At 45.3% G+C, this 23,210-nt stretch overlaps 1 protein-coding gene across 1 annotated transcript in view; it reads right to left on the bottom strand.

Moving 5' to 3' along the window:
- Positions 1-933: 933 nt before the first annotated feature.
- LOC147444333 (Peptidase family M48 family protein) overlaps positions 934-23,210 on the bottom strand; it is a 61,695-nt gene continuing 39,418 nt past the window's right edge. The window contains exon 4 of the mRNA XM_086526981.1: positions 934-1,553. Within this exon, the coding sequence (XP_086383107.1) occupies positions 1,295-1,553 (259 nt within the window). The 3' untranslated portion in view covers positions 934-1,294. The remainder of the gene's footprint in view (positions 1,554-23,210) is intronic.

The following is a 23,210-nucleotide window of genomic DNA, read 5'->3' on the forward strand; positions in this document are numbered from 1 at the left end:
AGGTAGGCCCATAAACTCAACCCAGACTGGACAATTTAATAAAGTTCATCTCTCCATGTCAAAAAGTATTTGATTGCATAAACAGCGGCAGGCTGCAACATAAAGACCTCTTTGTATTTTTGCTTAGAACTTCATATAAACCACACCCTAGACAATGCTCACATTCTCAATCCCAGCAAATACCATGGACTTTGGCATATATCCAGGTTGTATCGTTAGACTTTGGCATCAATCCCGGTTGTATCGTTTCTCACAGTGACCGTAAGTAGAAATTTTTGTATAGAATGACCGATCTATGAAATAGGAAGTATCTATGATATTAGGAAACCTACACCAAAAAGCAAGTACTACTGCACGATTGCTCAACAGAGATATTTGTCATATCAAACAGGTTCAAGAGAGAGAGTCTCAGCCCTGATTAGCGGGAGGTATCATGCAAAACCTTAGCCATCATTCCTTTTTTAGGGGAAGAGACCCATCTTCGACATTCATAGGACTTCGGGCATTCTCACAAGGGTCCACCCTAAAAGCCTGAGGAAGCATATTAAGGGCCATCAATGCATAAATCCAAGGAAGCACTCTATCGGGACCTACAAGAAAACAGACTTGAACTTATTGCTGATATGTTTTCCTGTTTCGATTAACTACAAGATATAAGGCCCCCTAAAAACATAAGTTTTCTGAAATGTGGTGCTCCTGCCAAAACCCTAACCAATTATGTTTTGAAGAATGTAAAACATACTGGAAGGTAAAATCTGACCGCTTTACAAATGACCTACGCATCTTTCTAGCAAGCTTATGCACCAGCATGTTGAAACTCTCTAGTTACCACGCCTCTTTGTGGCAAGCATACGCACCAAAGGTTCAGAAATCTGTCAATTTCTTGCACAAGACAAAGTAAACGATGGTACACAAAACCAAATGGAGAAGAGATGACAGAGAAAGTAAAACTTGGTATTGAGAAGCGAACTTTTTGGCACTGTACAAACGGGCAAAGGGTCAAGGGAGCGACAAAGCCAACATTAAGACATGTTTCTATACGTGGTTTTGCTGGATTTACAGTGATGACAGTCCATGATGTTTTACTTGCAAATTCAGCATGTCCCCCATATTCCATTACCTTTGGAATGAACGCTTCTATATATGGCAGTGTTTTTTTGAAGGAGAACCCCACCCTGGCAACGCAGCAAAAAGAAATTGACGTTTGTTTACCTGTCTGGAACTGAGAATGATCTTGAGTATCGACTGGTCGCCAGCATGGCTTTCTTCCATTTTATGCATGGTTTCACATGCTTCAAAATGCATGTAAAAATCCCTCAATTGCTGTCCCTCGAGTCCTTTCGTCATAGATTCTCAATGCTTCCTCCATAGTCCCAGTCTTCTTGAGTCTTTCACCTCGTTTCTTGCCAGATGGATGCGTGGTCACATATTGGAGTATCTCAGGGGCCTTGGTCATCTCTCCAAGCTTTTCGTACACACGAGGTGCCACCCGTGGGTCATAGCCCTCAGCCGCCATGAGAAGCAACCCTATGTGATCTGCTTCCAGCTCCTGGCTGGAGCCAGGAGTGCGCATTAAAATCAGTTAATAACGCATGAAAGAGTGACATATGGTCAAGAATCAATGACACCTCCCATCATACAGTCACCTTAAACAAGCATACAAATACATGTTTTCTGATTCTACCTTAAATCTAGATAAATTTAACATAAATCCTGACACCACTTTTAACAAACCAATCGTCCTCCAATGTAGGGCTAGTGAAAAAATTCAATCAAAAGGCGCATATCTAAAACATAAAGTACAAATAAGTTAATATCTAACTGAAAATGAGAGAGAAGAGAATAAGTAGAGAACTTTTTAAGGCTGTAGCAACAATCCCAAGAGACTTATTCAAAAATAAGATGGGAAGGGGGGGGGGGGTTGTTCTTCCTATGGCCCTTCGATAGTTTCTTGGTGATGTAGCGGAAGTGACTTATGGTGATAGCTTAGTTTTAGTGCTCAGTGCAAGGTTCCTTTTACTTCATGAGAGAGTTCCTTTTACTTCATGAGAGAGATGTGCAATAGATTTGAGAGAGAAGAGAATGGTACTAACAGATGGTTATGTGAGTGAAGAGAGCGGGGAAGATCTGCAAGCGTGTAAGGTGCAGCGGAAGTGAATGTTGATATCGCTCGAGATGAGTGCTCCGAACTGTGCTCAAGGGTTCCTTTTACTTACGAAACGGAGAGCCTTCTATCCTTTAGAGAGAGAATGCAATGATCACAAACAAAGTGAATGCTACTGTGAATGGAGGGGCTGAGAGAGAGAGAGAGAGAGAGAGAGAGAGAGAAGAATACGACACCAGACGGTTCTCAAACCCTCCTCCTAAGGCCCCCCTCTCTATGGCGAGAGAGGTCTATGCTATAGATTGCACAAATATGGTACAATGGTCTAGATGCAATGGACTTGCCGACGATGTCGACAACAATGATGACGACGACGAGGACGGGCTGAAAACTGAAAACGCTAGGGCTGAAATGCTGAAAACTGCAAACTGCTGACTTTCTGCTAAAAGCTGACACTATGTCGAAGAAGATGGCGATGGCGACGACTCGACGACAATAAGCTGAAAACGCAGGTGCTGAAATCTGAAAACAGCGGGCTGAAACTGTAAACGCTGGCTGACTCGACGGTACGGCGAGGATCTGCTACGTGTAGGTGAGATCTGCGAGGCTAGGGGCTAAACCTGCAATGGCTAAGGGTTGTTCTTCTTATGGCCCTTCGATAGTTTCTTGGTGATGTAGCGGAAGTGACTTATGGTGATAACTTAGTTTTAGTGCTCAGTGCAAGGTTCCTTTTACTTCATGAGAGAGATGTGCTATAGATTTGAGAGAGAAGAGAATGGTACTAACAGATGGTTATGTGAGTGAAGAGAGCGGGGAAGATCTGCAAGCGTGTAAGGTGCAACGGAAGTGAATGTTGATATCGCTCGAGATGAGTGCTCCGAACTGTGCTCAAGGGTTCCTTTTACTTACGAAACGGAGAGCCTTCCATCCTTTAGAGAGAGAATGCAATGATCACAAACAAAGTGAATGCTACTGTGAATGAAGGGGCTGAGACTGTGAGAGAGAGAGAGAGAGAGAGAGAGAGAAAGAGAGAGAGAGAGAGAGAGGAATACGACACCAGACGGTTCTCAAACCCTCCTCCTAAGGCCCCCCTCTCTATGGCGAGAGAGGTCTATGCTATAGATTGCACAAATATGGTACAATGGTCTAGATGCAATGGACTTGCCGACGATGTCGACAACAATGATGACGACGACGAGGACGGGCTGAAAACTGAAAACGCTAGGGCTGAAATGCTGAAAACTGCAAACTGCTGACTTTCTGCTAAAAGCTGACACTATGTCGAAGAAGATGGCGATGGCGACGACTCGACAACAATAAGCTGAAAACGCAGGTGCTGAAATCTGAAAACAGCGGGCTGAAACTGTAAACGCTGGCTGACTCGACGGTACGGTGAGGATCTGCTACGTGTAGGTGAGATCTGCGAGGCTAGGGGCTAAACCTGCAATGGATAAGTGCTGAAAACTGAAAACGCTGATGTGCTTGGCTGATCTGGCGCCGGAATCTGCAAATGCTAGGCTTGATTTGCAAATTGAAAACGTCAGGCTGATCTGTAGCAGAAAACGCTAGAGGAGCTGCTCCAAAAACGCTAGCTGCTGATGTTGGCTGAAAACGCTAGGCTGTCTTTTGTCGGTCTTGCTAAGGAGAGAAGACTGTAAGTTGCTGGAACTTCTTCAGTCTCTTCTGCCTTCTACTACTAGCGCTAGGTTTCTTTTATATTCCCTTAGCAATTTGCCCTACCTACTTTTCCAACAAAAATCACTTATTAATAAATAAGTGAAAAATGTGTATTTTGGCAAAAAGGGTTCTATGCTTTGTAAAATGCTCATGATGGGTACTAAATGCCATGCTAATGAATATGATGTGTGCAATCAGAGGATATGCAACCACTAAGTGTCTGGACATGCACGGCCTGCTCACAGGCTAGAACACTTCCTAGGCTGACCTGAACCCTAGATCTGGGATAGCTTGTCCACATGCACATAGGGTTAGATGTGCATGTGACATCCCTCCTTTTCAAAGTGAGGTACTGGTACCGAGCTGTGTTACGATTGTGACTATGTTAACAGCAATACATCTACTCCTAGTTGCACATACGCGAAGAGCAATGCCAAGGAGGACCCCTGCGCTTGGATGGTCACACCCCTTCGCCCAACAAACGTGCCTCTTCGCCAAAAGACACTCCTTCGACGACTGGTCACACCCCTTCCCTCTACGGGTGCGACTCTTCGCCCAATGGTTGCAGCTCTACGCCGAAAGGATGTCTTTACATCAGGTCGTGTCTCTTCACCAGGAGACGTGTCTTTTCATTTGTGCCTCTTCGTCTCCTATATAAGGAGCCTATTGTACTCAGTTTCAACAAGTCATATGAATCAATCAACACAGAGTCTTCTAAGTCAGTTTCTTAAGTCTTAATCATGCGTTTAAAGTACTTAATAAAGGATTAGTATCTAGAATCCTTACAGTGGTATCATAGAAAATCTTTTCCCGGGACTTGGGGGTTTTGAGCCTTTCACCCTCGCCGCTACCCTCTTCACCCCCTCCCCTTCTTGGAGTTTAATGGAGGAAGAAGAAAGGCGTCTCAGGACAATATTTTATAGGTGCATGTAAACCTCACCCGCTCCCAAAACAGAAACTCACACACAGAGATGGTGCGCACTATGCACCTCTTACTGGGGAATCGCATAGGCATGGCTACTGGAGGTTTTACGCTGGTGTGGACAGGCACTCTAAGTTGCTTCCTCACGCTCTGCCTCTACATCTCTGCTGGCACCCCTTGGTGAAGGGACGCACCCCCCTTCAAGCTTCGCACCTCTCCATGTGTCTGTTTGCACCCCTCTAGAATTCGTACGCTGGTTGGATTAATTTCGCTGGGCCTTTTCGCGGGTGACATTCTTTCGCGGAGGAAGAAGAAAGGCGTCTCAAGACAATATCTAACAGGTGCATGTAAACCTCACCCACTCCCGAAACAGAAACTCACACACAGAGATGGTGCGCACTGTGCACCTCTTACTGGGGAATCGCATAGGCATGGCTGCTGGAGGTTTTACGCAAGTGTGGACAGGCACTCTAAGTTGCTTCCTCACGCTCTGCCTCTGCATCTCTGCTGGCACCCCTTGGTGAAGGGGCGCACCCCCCTTCAAGCTTCGCACCTCTCCATGTGTCTGTTTGCACCCCTCTAGAATTCGTACGCTGGTTTGATTAATTTCGTTGGGCCTTTTCGCGGGTGACATTCTTTCGCATGTGCCTATTGCACACTTCACATTGGTGACCGGAGTTTTTCCCCACTTGGGCCACTTGATGACATAAAAATTTTTAAATCAAGCAAACTGCCTAGCGCATAAACAACCAATGAACACAAATTTTGGGACCTCCGGCATATTTACCAACACGGTTTTTAAAAAAAGGGCAATCATGGGCAGCCAAAAATCGTGGGCAGTGTGGGATTTCAGCTTCGAGCCCCCATCATACCCCTGATTTGGGAGATTACCACCCTTAGCCCACAATATGGTTTCGATACCTCCTTGGTGCCTGGTTTCCAAACAAGCAGAGCGCAACAATGGTTAGCACACTCTCTTCTCCCAATAGCTATTGCTACATAATCGGCGATGGAGACAAGATGGCGACGACAATATATACCGAAGATCCGATAGGAGTTTTCAAAAAGGAGATAACAGCAATTTCATCAAGCCTCGCATTGATTCACACTCGCTTTGATCAAATGCAAATGCAAACCTCTTCTCAGAGTCACCCAACAGCTTCTCGGACAATACATGCATCTTCTTCCGCCGCTTCAGTGGTCGACCAAAAAGAACCACTCAAACATAGACCTTCGGAACCGAAATTTTCTCACCCAAAGCATGGTTTCTCAAAGACAACTAGACACAAAGTATCTTCGTGCAAGCAGCAAAAGTCTCAACATGAATATTCTTGGAAAAGTTACAGTACTAAACAACCAACTTCTTATTCGAATCATCAGCAATATGAAGCTTCCAACGGATCATCATCGATATCAAGATGGGCTTACTTAGTGGCACATATATCCGACCCTAGTTGAGTACTCGGTCGTGAATGCCGCGACGTTGGACAAGTTCCCCCTTGCGAGCTGAAACCGGCATGTTCAATCCAAAAAGGGCAGTAGACTTTACTTTAAACCTTGATTTAGCTTTCACCCATTATTAGTCGTCTATTCTACCTGTGCTATAATGACACAAGAGAGGGGAATGGGATACAGATGCTAGAATGCACCTGTATGAGAAGACCGACACCAGATTGGCCCCTAACTTAGGCGCCCCTTTCGGTATTTCTTTATTGTTCAAAAGAGGGAATAAACGTTGTGGATCCCTACAAGCTGCCCCGCACAAACTTGGCTGAATTTCCACTGTTCCGGCCTGATTTCGGCAGCATGACTGTACTAGGACCCTTCACAGTCAGTATTCCCACGCATTGACTGACTTTCCCGACGCATACGGGCACTTTGCAAAATCTGGCGAGAATCTGCAGCACGCTGAATTCTCTGTTTTCAGCCCTGGAAATGCGCCAGATCGCCTGTACAGCAATCCCCTTGCGTCCCCGAACCTCCTCGGGGTATTAGGGTCCGTTTAGGGCCAAAACCCTAAACCTGCAAAAATACACAGCAGGCTGTAATTTACTGTTTCGGGCTCCGTTTCGCGTGCCGGTCGCATCCGTAGCAAGTCCTCGAGCTCCCGCACCTATAGGGCTACTTGCCCTTTGAATCGGACGAGATTTCTGGCGTGAAACCTCTCCGAATTCACCTGTACCTGCGGGGGATTAGCCGCTAGCTAATCCAGTACCTGTGCAAGAGGCTCTTGCCTCGGCAATCGCGCATGAACCCACACAACTGTACATTGGTCAAATGAAAAGCCCACTAGTGGGGCATAACATACTGCCATAGGGGAGAGAGAGGGCAGTGCGTAGCGTGCAGGGCATCACTCCTCGCACCGCACTGTGCATAAGAGGGAAAGCAAGCACTCCATAGCTCTTAACCTGTGACAAAACTGAAAATGAGGCTCTCTCCCTCCTAAATTCAGCGCCAACTCTTGTTGCATGAGGCAAGTGCACCAGAAGGTGCCACTTGGCACATTTATAAGCATTTTCCCGTTTCGGGGTTGCCGCTTAAAAATCTCCCAACCGGTTGCCCAGTTGACTTCACGGCAGAGTAAGAAAATGTTCCCCTTGTCATTCCAGAAGTAATGACGCAAACACATTTTCAGGTCCCAAAATAGCAGTTCCCTAAATTTTAGGAGATGCTGCCATTGTATCTTTCTAGGTCATCCGACCCTCTTTGTACACTGCGGCCACATCCAGAACTGAAATGTAGCCTCTGTAGCAAAGGATTCCACTTTGGCTAGTCAATGACCCCACTTTGTCTAACCATAGTCTTTATCCAACCTTAGTGCTCTCTTGCCCTCATGCCTGGACTCCCTCTGGATAGTTCCACACTAGCTATGCAATGCAAGGCAGTTAGATTTCCCGAGGGGTGTTTCCAAAAAGTGAAAGTAAATAGATAATAAGAAAGAAATCAACAAAAAGGATAGATAGTAGTCACACGCTGGTGACATACCCCCCTCTTGAAATCTCAAACGTCCTCGTTTGCATCTATGTCGTACATGCTCACGGTCAACACTGATGTATTCAACACCTGTCGACACATGTACGACACATACATGCTCATTGTCAACCCTGGTGTATTCAACACCTCGTCGACTCATGTATTGCCTGCGTGTGAAACTTGTCCCAATGACATAGTGGTAGCTTCGCACTGTGCCATTGCTTTGAGTCACTAACTTTCCAATGACAAAATGGTAGCTGCACATTTTGCCACTGTCTTATAGTACACGTTGGATCCCGTAACACTTTCGAGCATACCCAAACCGACAGTTTAAGAATGCAGTTACACATGTACTCTTTAATAGAAGCAATTACTGTATCCTTGACAAACTGACAAGAAATACTCACTTCTATAGCACTAACCAAACTTTTGGACATTCCATAAGAGCAATTGCCAAACTGTCAATCTATACAGCTCTAACATTTATGTAACAGGTATTTCATTTGAGCTCACTTTAAATACCTTGTACATCATTTGTTTCAGAAGCCATTGTCACACTGACAATCCATGTAGCTTTGAAACTCAAGGGGTCAAGGTAGGTTGCAAATCGAAGGCTTCAAGGTAAAGTGATAACACAGTTGGTGACTCTGCAAGTTCACCTTCTTCCATCCACTTAGCATCCATTGGTGGATAGTTTCTGAACTTTACCAAGTAACGCCTAGCAACCTTGCCTTTCACTTTTCTTTCTTTGTGTGCCAAAATCTGTTCGGGGATCAAGATCTCGTCAAGTTCCTCGACTTCCGGCTGATCTTCAACTGGCATATCTTCTGGCACATCACCCACATAGGGTCTGAGAAGACTCACATGAAATGCATTGTGAATCTTCCAATTGTCAGGCAATTTCAGCCTATATGCAACATCACTGATTATGTCGCATACTTGAAAAGGCCCATAGTAACGCATGCTGAGCTTTGGAAACAGTCTTTCCTTGCCCTTCATCTTCTTTAACCTTGCCTTTTCAAAGCGTAAAAGCACCCAATCACCAAGTGAATATACCACTTCACGACGGTGACGATCAGCTGCTTTCTTTTGCTTTGCCTGAGTCTTCTCTAAGGCCACTTTGACCTTCTTGTACATTTCATCCATGTCCTGAACATACTTATCTGCTTCAAATATCTTGTCCTTTGTGTGCAGTATGGGAGGAACGTTCTTGCCACCTTCAACTATCTCAAAGAGTGCCTTGCCAGTTGATGAATGCACTGTATTATTGTATGCATACTCCACCAATGGCAAATACTGCTCCCACTTTCCTTTATGCTCTGACACATAGCACTTCAGCAGATCTAGGACAGTAGAATTTGCCTCTTCTGACTGTCCATCTGTTTGAGGATGAAATGACGAAGAGAATTTGAGCATGGTGCCCATATTCTCAAACAAGCCTCTCCAGAACAAACTTGTCATGCGTGGATCACGGTCGCTAACAATCGACTGTGGCATGCCATGATACTTGAAAATATTGCTCATAAACAAGCGTGCCATCTGATCTGGCTTTATCTTCTTCCTGACAGGAATAAAATGAGCCTGTTTGCTGAATCTGCAAATAATGGTCCAGATACCATCGTTTCCTGTCTGCGTTCTCGGAAGATCAAAGATAAAATCCATAGCAATACTTTCCCATGGTTTGTCTGGAATAGGTAGTGGTTGCAATAACCCTGGTGCCTTTTGCCTGTCAAACTTGACCTTCTGGCAAATTAGGCATTCTCGCACAAAGGCATCCACATCCCTTCTCAATGTAGGCCAATAGAAGAATGTCTCAACCGCTTTAACTGTAGCATCAATACCACGATGCCCTGCATACGGTGGGACATGACTCTCTTCCATAACTTTGCGCCGCAATGGCTTTGTGACACACAATCTGCCATGCATCATCATGAACCCGTCTTTGAGAAGATAGTGTTCATGACGTTGTCCATCCATTAGCTGCTCGAAGACCCTTGCAAAATCTTCATCATTTGCATACTGTTCTCTCATATCATCAAGTTCATGATGATAAGGAATTGACACAGCTGAAATTTGTGGCTTCCTTGACAAGGCATCAGCCACAACGTTCTTCTTGCCTTCCACATGGACAATCTGAAAATGGAACATGGACAAGATATTTGCCCATCGCATATGCTTCTCAGATAACTTTGTCTGTGTCTGATGGTCCGTTTGGACAACGAAATCCACACCTGGCAGGTAGTGTTTCCAACTTAAGAGCGCATGAATCACAGCCAGTAACTCTTTCTCATAGACCTGCATGGTCATCTCTGGCCCTTGCAAAATTCAGCTCTCATAGGCTACTACCCTGCCATCTTGCATTAGCACTGCACCAATGCTACTACCACAGGCATCACACTGGACCACAAATGACTTCCTAAGATCTGGCAACACAATGACTGGATCTAAAGTCATCTTTTCCTTTAAGAGATTAAAAGCTGAAATCTCTTTTTGTGTCCATCTAAAGGTGACTGCCTTCTTTTGAAGAGCATGTAAAGGTGAAGCAATCTCAGCGAAATTTCGGATAAACCTTCTGTAATAGGAGCATAGTCCCAAGAAACTTCGGACATCATGCACCGTCTTCAAATCTGGCCATGACTTGATCGCTTCAACTTTTGCAGGATCCATTCTGACACCATCCTTTGAGACAATGTGTCCCAGAAAGTGGATCTCTTCCAGAAAAAATTCACTTTTCTTTGCATTGATGAGCAACCTATGACTGCTTAGCTCTTTGAACACAGTGGCCAAGTGATGCCTATGCTCCTCTTCATTCTTTGAGTAGACTATCATGTCATCAAAGAATGTACCAACAAACTGGTGGTGTGGACGGAAAATTCTGTCCATCATCATATTGAACGTAGCAGGAGCATTTGTGAGACCAAAGGGCATCACTAAAAATTCGTAAAGGCCAAACGTTGTTCTAAAAGCAGTCTTGTGCACATCCTCTGATCTAATGCGGATCTGATGGTACCCACTCTTTAGATCTATCCTGCTAAACATAGCTGCTGCTTCTAATTTGTCCATAATATCATCAATTCTAGGTATAGGGAACCTATTCTTGATGGTATTCTTGTTGAGTGCACGGTAGTCTATGCACATACGCCATGAGCCATCCTTTTTCTGCACCAACAACACTGGAGAACAGAATGGAGATGAACTGGGCTGAATCAGCCCCTTTTCTAACAGCTTCTGTACTTGGCCCATTATCTCTTTCTGCTAAGCAGCACTAACCCTATATGGAGGCTTATTTGGTGGGCTATTGCCTGGCACCAAATCTATCGCATGGTCCTCGGGTCTCTCTGGCGGTAATTGAGACGGTAATGAATCGGAAAAACAGTCACTATACTGTTGTAAGAACATTGACCTTTCTTTATCTAGCACAGATAAATTTGATTCATCACAATCTGACACTTCACGTGCAAAAACCAAGTACCCAAAAAGATGCTTTTTCATTACAGAAGTAATAGCAGAAGCTGATACAGTGGGAATAGACTCCCCTTTAAGCTTTACATCCAAAATGTGAGTCTTTCCCCTGCTCTGTACAGTGATCTTTTTGTTGTAGGCATCCATGATTCCCTGTACACGAAACAACCAAGGAATACCTAACAACACATCACATCCGTCCAGTGGCATGATGTAAAATTCTTCAGCATCTACATAGGACTGGATATGTAGGCGCAACTTTCCAATGATGGGTGTCACAGCCTCTGTATGGCCAGGACATGCCAAACCTGCCTCTGCTGTATACCCCATCTCTTCACGTCTGATTCCCAACTTTGAAGCCAATTCTGGGGAAATGAAGTTGGCTTTGGCACCTGAATCAAAGAAAATAAGCACTGTTTGATCCCTAACCTTTCCCCATGCTCTGCAAAGCTCACTTGCATCTGAATTTGGCTTGTCGCCCACCATATCTGGCACTAGACCAGCCATGGGCTTCTTTCCTTTCCTGTCCTCCTTGTCTTCAGAATCAGCTGGCCTTTTCTTTGTAGGACAGTTGTAAGCAATGTGGCCAGGCTGCTCACAGATGAAGCATTTGTTCTCTGACCTCAGGACCTTCTTTTGCTCTTCAGACTTGCGAGGAAAACGTCTTTTCCATTTCTTTGCTGGTCCCTTTTCTGATTCAGCCGAAGCTTTGCCTTTCCCTGCGTTGGCTGGCTCCTGAGTCTCTTTTGGAGCCTCATTGGGAACGTGCTTCTTCGCTGAATTTTTCTTGGCTGATCCTTCCTTGACGCCAGTATTGAATTCACAGTCTTCTCCCTTGAGCAAACCATTGCCAATGTTTGCTACCTCGATGAGCTACGTCAAAGTAGTGACTTTTGTCTCCGTACAGTACTTTCTCAATCCTTTAGGTAGGCCACAACAGTATTTTTCAATCTATTCTGTCAATGGCACAAACCTATAGGAAGTTACTGGAAGTAGAGCTTTCCAAAACTTCCGATTGTAATCATCCAGATTCTTGCAAGTAGCAGCATTAAGCTGGTGCCATTCTGTCACGACATCTGCTTCAAAATCATCAGATAACCATGCTGCTGCAAAAATCTGCTTGAAGTAAATCCATGTGGACGGAGCTTGCCCTTGGAGCAACAAAGTTGTCCACCATTGTCCCGCATTCCCTGTCAAGAAAGTGGCTGCCTTGCAGACCTTTGAAGCCTCTGTAAAGTTTCCCCCTGCATAGGCCTTGTCAAACTGCTGGAGGAATGAGAGAGCCTTCTTCCTGTCATCAAACCCTATAAAGGTCGTGAAAGTCACACCTTTGCCACCTTCTTTGTACGGAGTTGGCCTCTCCAGCGGCGTTAAATTGTTATATGGAAGTGACTGAAACATGGGAACATTGTTAGGGTTCATTTGTGTTCCCTGACCGCAATTAAGTTGACCTGGAAATGCCATATTTGGCTGCTGATTTGTAATTCCAGCCATACCAAAATTTGTCTGTGGCATCCCAAATTGGCCCTGAGTGCTTTGAACCCTGGTAGCATGCCCGTGACACCATACATGGGGTTAGGCATCATCGTTTGAGCACCCCCAAACACTGTTCCTAGCGTGTAAAACTGATTTCCAAGTGCATGACAAGCCATGCTCTGGAATACTGATCCACCTCCAAAATAGCCAGGATGTACTGAAGGTGGTGGAAAGACCTGTTGCATAGCTTGTAGGTTGCTTCCCTGCCCATTAGAACCAGCTATAGGCTGCTGACAAGTGGCTGGCTGAACTGGTACAGCTTGAAAGACTGGCATCTCAGCCACCTGTTCTTGCACCTTAGGCACAGGTTCTGGAGACTGCATGTTCTCTGTCAAGTGTACACGTGTTTCCATTGACTGTGCAGTATGAATCACCTGTGCTTGAGCCTTAACAGGCTTTTGAATATGATCCAGTGACCCAACTTGCTGAGACGGAACAGGAGGTTGCAGAAAGGCTAAAAACCTCGGATTCTGCATTACTTGTGTGAACATTGCTACAGCAGTAGCCAACTGGGTCCTGAATATATCATCATCCGTCTGTGGTGGTCTTGAGGACTCACCCACTTCATGTGTCTGTTGACCCTGTGAAGAGGAAACCTCTTCAGTCACATCATCTAGTCTATCAACCATAATTACAATTCCCTGTGTCTGGTCTATGATCCCCTGTGTCTTCAAGCCCAAACTGACCAAGGCTCACTTCTATGGGAAAAAGTGATTTAATCCCGTCGATGGAACCATGAAACCAGCCTGTTCAATCCAAAAAGGGCGGTAGACTTTACTTTAAACCTTGATTTAGCTTTCACCCATTATTAGTCGTCTATTCTACCTGTGCTATAATGACACAAGAGAGGGGAATGGGATACAGATGCTAGAATGCACCTGTATGAGAAGACCGACACCAGATTGGCCCCTAACTTAGGCGCCCCTTTCGGTATTTCTTTATTGTTCAAAAGAGGGAATAAACGTTGTGGATCCCTACAAGCTGCCCCGCACAAACTTGGCTGAATTTCCACTGTTCCGGCCTGATTTCGGCAGCATAACTGTACTAGGATCCTTCACAGTCAGTATTCCCACGCATTGACTGACTTTCCCTACGCATACGGGCACTTTGCAAAATCTGGCGAGAATCTGCAGCACGCTGAATTCTCTGTTTTCAGCCCTGGAAATGCACCAGATCGCCTATACAGCGGTCCCCTTGTGTCCCCGAACCTCCTCGGGGTATTAGGGTCCGTTTAGGGCCAAAACCCTAAACCTGCAAAAATACACAGCAGGCTGTAATTTACTGTTTCGGGCTCCGTTTCGCGTGCCGGTCGCATCCGTAGCAAGTCCTCGAGCTCCCGCACCTGTAGGGCTACTTGCCCTTTGAATCGGACGAGATTTCTGGCGTGAAACCTCTCCGAATTCACCTGTACCTGCGGGGGATTAGCCGCTAGCTAATCCAGTACCTGTGCAAGAGGCTCTTGCCTCGGCAATCGCGCATGAACCCACACAACTGTACATTGGTCAAATGAAAAGCCCACTAGTGGGGCATAACATACTGCCATAGGGGAGAGCGAGGGCAGTGCGTAGTGTGCAGGGCATCACTCCTCGCACCGCACTGTGCATAAGAGGGAAAGCAAGCACTCCATAGCTCTTAACCTGTGACAAAACTGAAAATGAGGCTCTCTCCCTCCTAAATTCAGCGCCAACTCTTGTTGCATGAGGCAAGTGCACCAGAAGGTGCCACTTGGCACATTTATAAGCATTTTCCCGTTTCGGGGTTGCCGCCTAAAAATCTCCCAACCGGTTGCCCAGTTGACTTCACGGTAGAGTAAGAAAATGTTCCCCTTGTCATTCCGGAGGTAATGACGCAAACACATTTTCAGGTCCCAAAATAGCAGTTCCCTAAATTTTAGGAGATGATGCCATTGTATCTTTCTAGGTCATCCGACCCTCTTTGTACACTGCGGCCACATCCAGAACTGAAATGTAGCCTCTATAGCAAAGGATTCCACTTTGGCTAGTCAATGACCCCACTTTGTCTAACCATAGTCTTTGTCCAACCTAAGTGCTCTCTTGCCCTCATGCCTGGACTCCCTCTGGACAGTTCCACACTAGCTATGCAATGCAGGGCAATTAGATTTCCCGAGGGGTGTTTCCAAAAAGTGAAAGTAAATAGATAATAAGAAAGAAATCAACAAAAAGGATAGATAGTAGTCACACGCTGGTGACACGAGCCATGCCCTACATTTAAGTCTTTTTTGTCTGATGGTGATACAGTTACAGATTTATTGATCCTTTCCTTGTGCAAGAGGATCCTTCAGAGGTCTAAGAGGCAACAACTTCCTCAACCTCCCCCTTGTCAATTGGAAGCCTTAATACCCGCTGAGAAAGCTGAAGATTCAGAAGATTCCAGTTCTTATGTGACAGCCAACAAGCACATAAACCCTTCTTTGGCCGTAATCCAGGCAGGAAAATTCGCCTGGTCCCACCCTTGCAGAATACAATCTTTGTTTCTAAACAGATACCAAATGCAGTGGTGAATGATAATTCTTCAAAGTTGAAGACTCCATTCCTTGCCTTCAATAATGCAAAGGATAAAACAGATGCAGACTCTTGCAGCACGACTTTAGTCGCTGCAACTGAATCGTTGGACACAATTTGTTCCACAGATAAACCTTTAAAGATGAAAATACCTCCAAACACTACTCTGTCTCAGTCTACGACATCTCTTCGGGAGGATCTTATTGTTCCAGACAAACCAATGGAATACCTTACAAATTTCCAATCAGTGGTCATCACTCAACAGAAAACTCAAGTCAGTTTACCAATAATTTCACTAGAAGCAGATACAGATTCAATCTTTTCTTGGACAAAGCTCAAAGTTACAAGTGACTTTGACAAAGGCACTTATCAAGTTGCATATAAGATCAGTTTTCAGTTTGCCAAAATAGTCACGGTCAATAATAGTGCCATGACATGGGACTTAACAGAAAGAGCTTTGGATGTAGAAGCACAACAACAATACATTTCCTTCTTCCCGGAGTTTCTACAACTATCTTGGGTTTTATTTAAAGAGGGAGAGAATGTCACGATTGTGACTATGTTAACATCAATACATCTACTCCTAGTTGTAGATACGCGAAGTGCCATGCCAAGGAGGACCCCTGCGCTTGGATGGTCACACCCCTTCACCCAACAGACGTGCCTCTTCGCCAAAAGACACACTCCTTCGACGACTGGTCACACCCTTTCCCTCTACGGGTGCGACTCTTCGCCCAATGGTTGCAGCTCTTCGCCGAAAGAATGTCTTTACGTCTAAAGTCATGTCTCTTCACTAGGAGACGTGTCTTTTCATTTGTGTCTCTTCGTCTCCTATATAAGGAGCCTATTGTACTCAGTTTCAACAAGTCATATCAATCAATCAACACAGAGTCTTCTACGTTCTAAGTCAGTTTCTTAAGTCTTAATCATGAGTTTAAAGTACTTAATTAAGGATTAGTATCTAGAATCCTTACAAGCTGCATGGCTTCCTTGTAGTCTGCCAACAACTTTTAATAATCTCTGAAAAATTCTTCGTCGGTCCACTCTGATGCGTGGTTCGTGCGATACTTGAACTTCATGAAGGTCTGCAACGCTTGCTTCTTTGGGCCGCACCGAAAGCAACACAAAGTGATCTGTTGCGGCTTCCATGCTCCACCTTCGGCTATGGTCGTGGATCTACCTTCTTCAAGAATCTCCGAGGAGGAAAATTCCTGAAACCATGTCCAACACAAAACCATAAACATACCCGTTCCATGTAGAGTAACTGGAAAAATACTATTCTTCCTAAATGACTATGTATGCAATGCAGATGAACAAAGTGACGGAGTGTCAAACCGTTCACCAAACATACGCAAAAAGTGGGATCAAAACTTGACTTTTCGACCTAAAGCAATTGACTGTGGCAAATCACAACGGAAATGCCGATGCTTGATGGACAATCTTGCTCGTGCTCTTACTGAGACTTTTTTTTTTTTCAAGAGTCGTCTGCATATATCAGTGCTCATCTGTGAGTGATTCATATGCATCGTATAATACGGCATGCCTGTGAAAAGGGAACACATAAAGACGGTGACGAAAATACAAGAAACCGTCACGAATGAAAAACTCGAACAATGCGTGATGACTAATCATGCGAACACGCAATACTTCCTGAGTGGGTTCTTTGGACCTCGGCTCGAGAGCCAAGATCGGTCCTGCGTGACTAATCGTATCTGCAATGAGGTTAGCTTCACTAGAAAAATCATCATTCAAACCATCATCCTTGCGAACAATCACATCTCTATCATGCAAAAAATGTGCGTCGTGCTTTGGAGAAGAAAAGATTGAGAGAGTCTCCTTCTCCCATTTCTTTTCAAGCTTTGCCTGCACATTAGAAATGAGAGGTAAAGACTAAAGATCCCCCGTACCACGAATGATAATGGGAGATTCACTTTTGGCATTTAGAGTGAACGTATTGTCTGCCCAATCAATGAGAGGGTTATGCTCACGAACCATCTAATGCCCAAAATCATACCACATCCTGAGAGAGGAGACACGACAAATTTTCTACGGAAGGACGCTTGTTGAACAATGAATAACACATCAAGGCACTCTCGTGTAATGAGAGAGTCCATACCAGGAGCGAGGCCCGACACCTCAAGAGGAGTTGTCTGGCTACCTCCAAGCGGACTCTTTCTATAAGAGAGGCACCTATCACATCATGCATACTGCCTGAATCAAACAAGATCACCACGCGTTGACCATTCACATGTACATAACACTTCATGAGAGACTCATCAGCTACATGATCATTAGAAACTTGGGACACACTAATGTTCTCATTTATGGCATTAACAGAGGATGTGGGTTCTCTGGGTTCTTGAGGTTCGTTGGATGCATTCTTAGGACATGTCTTCTTTGTATGACCCTTGACATGACATTGATAAGATCAACCTTCCTTAGCATAAATGACTTGTTCTTCTGGCGTTACGTACCCTCCTATAATTCCTTGTGCAGCTTTTTCATATGGGGTTAGGTTAGGTTTACCACGTGTTTTAGCTTTACCCTTAGATTCATTTTGAGAGTTCTATTCCAAAAGATTAGACGAAGATTGGCTAGAAGAGTTACCATTCCTATCATTCTTACCGTTCTGAGGAGTCTGAGAGGTACTGTGAAAAGACTTCTTCTCCTTAGGCTTTCCTTTATTGTGCTTCATCTCCTGTGCGAGAGCAATCGCTACCACCTTGTTGAGATCCACGGGGTCGAGTACTTCGACATCAAACTTGATATACTCGTCCACCTTGTGATTGGGTATTGTTAAGAAGATCAAGAGCAAGGAACGACTGTTTCCTAAGCTCAGCATGCGTTACTATGGGCCTTTTCAAGTGCTTGACAAGATCAGCGATGTGACTTACAGGCTGAAATTGCCTGATTGGTGGAAGATTCATAATGCATTTCACGTGAGTCTTCTAAGACTCTTCGTGGGTGATGTGCCAGAAGATATGCCAGATGAGGATCAGCTAGAAGTTGAGGAACTTGATGAGATCCTGGTACCTGAGCAAGTTTTGGCACATAAGGACAAAAAAGTTAAAGGACACGTTGCAAGACGCTATTTGGTGAAGTTCAAGAACTATCCGCCTATGGATGCAAAGTGGATGCAAGAGCATGAACTGTCAGAATCACCAAATGTATTGCAGCTTTACCTTGAAGCCTTTGGGTTACAACCTACTTATGCCCCAACCCAACGTGTGCAAAGGAGGGGTAATGATAGAGCTAGCACATCAAATGTACATATGAATTCAGTGTAATAGATGGAAATGACAAAAGTATGAAGGTCTCATTAAGTCATTTGTATCTATGTGTTACGACCTTTGATGCCATGATAAAAGAGTGCCAACAACACAAGATCATCAGTGGCGTGTATTTATGGTATGCAATCGAGGACGTTTGCGATTTCAAGAGGGGGGTATATCACGAGGACGTGGCAGTTGTTAACTATGTCACGAGGACGTGGCAACTGCTAACCTTAGTTCTTGGTTTCTTTCCAATGATTTTTGTTTTATTTTTGAGACCCTCTTTTTGAAGTTGCAAATAGTCGGACATTGTATGGCCAATGTGAACGGTAGTTTAACCCGCAGACAAGAAGTTGGTCGGCACTGGAATTTGTATAGTAAGAGGATGTCTAGGCTCAGTGCAAGATCATGTAGGTCCCCCTGTCGCACTTAGCAAGTTGGTGGATAATAGGAAGTTAACTCAATAAAGGCATAAAGTCAAGGTGGGATCACCAACTGAAAGTATCCCATCGTTGGGCCACATTGCACTTTTGGATGCGGTTCCAATGAGGATAGATGGTCAGATGACCAATGGGAGCCCAACGAAAGCATCTCCTAAAATTTAGGGAACTGCTATTTTGGGCCGTGAAATGTGTTCGCGTCATTACCTTCGGAATGACAAGGGAAACATTTTATAACTCTGCTGCGAAGTCAACTGGGCAACCGGTCTGGAGATTTTTAGGTGGCAACTTCGAAACGGGAAAATGCGTGTAATTGTGCCAAGTGGCGCATTTTAGTGTACTTTCCTATTGCAATGAAGAGGTAGCGCTGAATTTATAGCTGGGAGGCTCATTTTGGAGTTCTCTATCACAGGTTAAGAGCTATGGAGTGCTTCCTTTCCCCCCTATGTACAATGTGGTGCTAGGAGTGATGCCCTGCACACTACACACTGCTCTCTCTCTCTCCCCTACATGCAGTTATGTGATGCCCCACAAGAGGGCTTTTCATTTGACTGATGTACAATTGTGTGGGTTCATGCGCGATTGCTGAGGCAAGAGCCTCTTGCACAAGTACTGGATTAGCGAGTGGCTAATCCCCCGCAGGTACAGGTGAATTCGGAGAGGTTTCACGTGAGAAATCTCGTCCGATTCAAACGGCAGGTAGCCCTACAGGTGCGGGAGCTCGAGAACTTGCTACGGATGCAACCGGCTCGCGAAACAGAGCCCAAAACAGGGAATTCCAGCCTGCTGTGTATTTTTACAGGTTTAGGGTTTCGGCCCTAAATGGTCCCTAATACCCCCACGAGGTCCGGGGACGCGAGGGGACCGCTGTAGAGGTGATTTGGCGCATTTTCGGGGCAGAAAACAGAGAATTCAGCGTGCTGCAGATTCTCGCCAGGTTTTGCAAAGTGTCCGTATGCGTCGGGAAAGTCATCTATTGCGTGGGGATACTGTCTGTGAAGCGTTCTAGTACAGTTAAAAAAATACCGAAAGGGGCCCAAATTTTGGGACCTACAGGTTGTCGGCGTCTGCTCGGAGCATTCTAGCTTCCGAGCCGTGTATGTGCTTAAGTGTTAATTCCCATCATAGGTTTCCTTTGCACGTTCTCTTTGTGTGTGTCTAAAGTAAAGAATTTCGGGTGAAAGCCAAACCCTACCGCCCCAACAGACCAGTTTCAAGGTTCCATTGCCGAGACATCAATCACTTCTTCCTCAAAGAGTGAGCCTCGGTTGTTTCGGGTAAAGACACAGATTACAGGAAGCGGGATTACACTGGACGACAAAGATAAGGGCATTATGGAAGAGGGTTCCTCTTCGAAGGACAGACAGGAAACTGCTATGGGTGTTCGAGATTGGCGAGAGCTCACGGCCACGTCAGTCTATACCTCTTGTTGATGTGAATGTCCCTCCAGTAGTATAGGGCTTTATGACTAGGCAACTTGAGGATGATGCGTTCAGGACTGAATTAGTTGCCACAGTGAATGTGTTTTCGTAGCTGGTGCAGAATCCAAGGTTTATGGAGTTCTTGCAAGCGCCACCAATGCAACAGCAAAATATGCAACCTACACCCGTACAGAGCTTGTTGAGGCTCAAGCCCAAGTACTTCATGCGACTCAGCAGGATAGGGAACACTCGCATGTTGCGGAGTCAGGGGCTCCAAAACAGGTTCCTCCCGTGCTTGAACAGGTGGTTAGGACGCCTATTCCACAGGTTATGCCAGTTCAGCCCGCCACCTTTCAGAGCCCGCATGCTGTCTTGAATGGACAGGGAACTGGTTACCAGGCAATGCACCCAGTTTTTCCACCACCCACGGTACATCCTGGGTATTCCGGGGGTGGATCCGTGTTCCAAAGTATGGATGGTTATGCGCCTGGAAGTCAGCTATACATGCCAGGAACAGTGTTTGGGGGTATGCAAGGCATGATGCCAAACCCCATGTATGGTAACATCGGCATGCAGCAAGGTTTTCAATGCAACCAGGGCCAGTTTGGGGTGCCACAGGGTCATTCTAGCATGGCTGGTTTTTCTGGACAACAGCTAGATATCGCACCTCTGACGCAAAATGTTAATGGCCAAGATGTGCCGATCATACCTACTACAATGCCCATGTTGCAGACTATTCCCTATGACAATTTGGGGGCACTGGAGAAGCCGAAAGCTTACAAAGAAGGTGGTGCAGCTATAAAGTTCAGCACTTTCAGTGGCTTCGAGGATAAAGCAAAGGCTCTCAACTTCCTCCAACAGTTTGATACAGCTTATGCAGGAGGGAATTTTACAGAGGCCTCTAAGGTCAGGAAAGCTGCCACTTTCTTAAAGGACAATGCGCTTACATGGTGGACGCCATTGTTAATGCAAGGACAGGCACCCGCCACTTGGGTTTACTTCAAGCAAATGTTTGCATCTGCTTGGCTGTCAAATGAATTTGAAGCCGACGTCATGATAGATTGGCACCAGCTTACTTCGGCTACATGCAAGAGCTTGCTTTAGTACAATCGGAGGTTTTGTAAAGCGTTACTCTCAGTGACCTCCTACAGATTTGTGCCATTGACAGAGCACATAGAGAAGTACTGTTGTGGGCTGCCTAAAGGGCTGCGTGATTATTGTACCAAGAACACCGTGGCTACCCTCACTCAGCGTATGGAAGTTGCTAACACTGGTCTTGCCTTGTTGAAAGGAGAGGACAGTGGGTTTCCGAGCAACGAAAAAGGAGGGCAGCAAAAGAAAAATTTCAGCGAAGAAGCCCTTTGTGAAAACGGCTCCTAAAGCGTCACAGGGGTCAGATAAGGCCACCAAAGATAAGCATTCAGCCCAGACTTCTGGAGCGCAGGCAAAGAAACAGAAAAGGAAGCCTTTTGTGCGAAGTCACTCGAGGAAAAGAAGGTCCTAATGGCTGAAAAATAAATGCTTTATATGCGAGCAGCCTGGTCACTTTGCTACCAATTGTCCACCAAGGAAAAGACCAGCTGACTCAAATGATAAAGAGGATCAGAAAGGCAAGAAGCCTAAACCCACGGTAGGTTTGGTGCCAGATATGGTGGGTGACATATAAGGTGCACCGGAAGTGAATGTTGAACTTTGCTCAAGATGAGTACTCCGAACTGTGCTCAAGGATCCTTTTACTTATGGAAGGGAGAGCCTTTCGTTCCTATAGTGAGAGAGTGCAATGGACACAAACAAAGTGGATGAACACTATGAATGAAGGTATATGAGACTAAGAGAGAGAGAGAGAAGAGAATACGACACCAAAGATGTTGTCAAACCCTCCTCCAAGGGCCCCACTCTCTATGGCGAGAGCGGTCTACATATGATTGCACAAATCTCTACAATGCTTGTACTTGCCGACGATGAGGATGACGACGAGACGTGCTGAAATCTGAAAACGCTAAGGGGCTGAAATCTGCAAATCTTTATCAGTTGAATTCTGACTCCATGTCGATGACGACGATGCGACGACGACGTGATGAAAATGCAGATGCTGAAATCTGCGTTTTTCGGGCTGAAACTGTAAAACTTGATGGGTTTCACCGTGCGGCGAGGATCTACTGCGGGAAGGTGAGATCTACGAGGTTCGGGGGTTCTACTGTGATGCTTGATTGCTGAAAACTGAAAACGCTGGTCTTTTTGTTGGTCTTGTCGCGAAGGTTTGCAAAAACGCTAAGGTTGGATTGCAAACCAAAAACGCTAGGGCTAATCTGCTGTTGCGGGGGAATCTGCTAACGCTAGGGCTGATCTGCTGTCTCCTGTCGCCGTGAATCTGCAAGTGCAAAAACGCTGGCTGATCTGATGTAAAAACGCTAGGCCTTCTGCAATGCTAGAGTTGTCGCGGGGGTTGGTCTTGCTGAGAAGTTGCCTGTTGAGCAAGGTGCTCCTGCTACCTCTTCTACAAGAAAGTGCTAGCGCTAGGTTTCTACTTATACAAACTTAGCAAAATTGCCCTACCTACTTTCCAACAAAAGTCACTTAAAAATAATAAGTGAAAAAAGTCAAAAAATAGGGAAAATAGGTCTACGCACTGTAAAAATGCTCCTAATGGGTTCTGATGGAAATCTGATGATCATGCTGGTGTGCAACCAAAGGATATGCATCTATTCTAAGTGTCTCGACATGCACGGTCTGCGAACAAACTCACAAAAGTGCTAGATCACTTCCTATTCTAGACTGACTTGACTGAACTGAACCCTAGTCATGTTGTAGCTTATCCACGGACACATAGAGTTGGATGTGTCACGTGACATCCCCTCCTTTTCAAAGTGAGGTACTGGTA

The sequence above is a fragment of the Adiantum capillus-veneris genome, chromosome 13, assembly GCF_014529385.1.
Source record: "Adiantum capillus-veneris isolate H3 chromosome 13, ASM1452938v2, whole genome shotgun sequence".
Classification (NCBI taxonomy): domain Eukaryota; kingdom Viridiplantae; phylum Streptophyta; class Polypodiopsida; order Polypodiales; family Pteridaceae; genus Adiantum; species Adiantum capillus-veneris.